At 32.4% G+C, this 1,278-nt stretch overlaps 1 protein-coding gene across 1 annotated transcript; it reads left to right on the forward strand.

Moving 5' to 3' along the window:
* On the forward strand, positions 520-1,029 carry LOC104725881 (glucan endo-1,3-beta-glucosidase-like). Its single transcript, XM_010444632.2, has one exon. It carries the CDS (start codon positions 559-561, stop codon positions 892-894), a length of 336 nt encoding a protein of 111 aa, XP_010442934.1. The 5' UTR covers positions 520-558; the 3' UTR covers positions 895-1,029.

The following is a 1,278-nucleotide window of genomic DNA, read 5'->3' on the forward strand; positions in this document are numbered from 1 at the left end:
TGAGTTACTAACTTTGATATGTGATTTATTATCATTAAAATTAACACGTGTCATGATCTGATGAGTTACTAACTTGGATAAATAATCATTAAAACTGACACATGTCACGACCTGGTGAATTTTTAACTTTGATCTCTGACCGCTAAACTAACACGTGTAACGATCTGGTGAGTTACTAACTTTGAGAACCAAGTTTTATATAATAAGATGGTATCTTTATAATATAGCAAGTTAGTATGACATATCAAAAGATCTTACAAAAATTTTAAAGCTACTAAATAAGATCATATATATTAGCTAATATAAAATGAGAAATATATCATATATAATTTATTTAATGGAATGATTTATTGATTGATGACTTATCTTATAATCTCCTCTTTTGATCTCTTTCCCAAAACAAATAAAATCACATAAATTATGAGAACTGGTCTCTCAGCCTTGCTTGGAGCAATCTTCTAGTATATTATTATATATAAATGTACTTTGACAAGAAAATACACACAAAAAAAAAAAAAAAACATATCTTGATTACTATCTAAGTGGAAATAATTTGTAATGTCTTCCCAACTTTTGACGCTCCTCTTCATCCTATCTGCGGCTGTGATCTACCACATCCCCGTTGTGACTTGTATTGAACCATGGTGTGTGGCGTTGCCTGCCACCACACCAGAGCAGTTAGAAGCCAACATTAAATTTGCTTGCGACATAATCGATTGTTCACCGATCCAATACGGTGGATTTTGTTATTACCCTAATACTTTACTAGACCATGCATCGTTTGTCATGGATAATTACTACCAGAGCCATGGTCGCACTTTTCATGCTTGTGACTTTAACCATTCCGGCTACCTTATTTATTCCGACCCAAGTCAGGGCACATGTATCTATTGAGTTTAATAATAAAGGAACTTTTCATAAAACTTATAAATTATGTTTGCATCCCTAAGATAAAACTAATGTAATGGTTGTATTAAATTAAATCTTCAGAAATTTTGATGTTCTTAGCGATTACATATATCTAATATAATAAAGTAAGCTTATACCCTTTAAGGAAGCTCTATCTATCTGCCACGTGACATCTCTGAATCTTTTGGGTTTTTTTTTTTGTTTTTATCATGTTTAAGCTAATTATTAATAAGCTGTAAATGGTTAATGGGCCACAGAAATATATCGACTTCCCAAAGCAAAACCGACAGAATCTCACAGTTCTATCTTTTCCTCTTTCTCGCCTCTCTCTTTTCTCCACCCCTCTCCTCTTATCTGTTCAATTACCAT

This window comes from Camelina sativa, chromosome 11, assembly GCF_000633955.1.
Source record: "Camelina sativa cultivar DH55 chromosome 11, Cs, whole genome shotgun sequence".
Classification (NCBI taxonomy): Eukaryota; Viridiplantae; Streptophyta; class Magnoliopsida; order Brassicales; family Brassicaceae; genus Camelina; species Camelina sativa.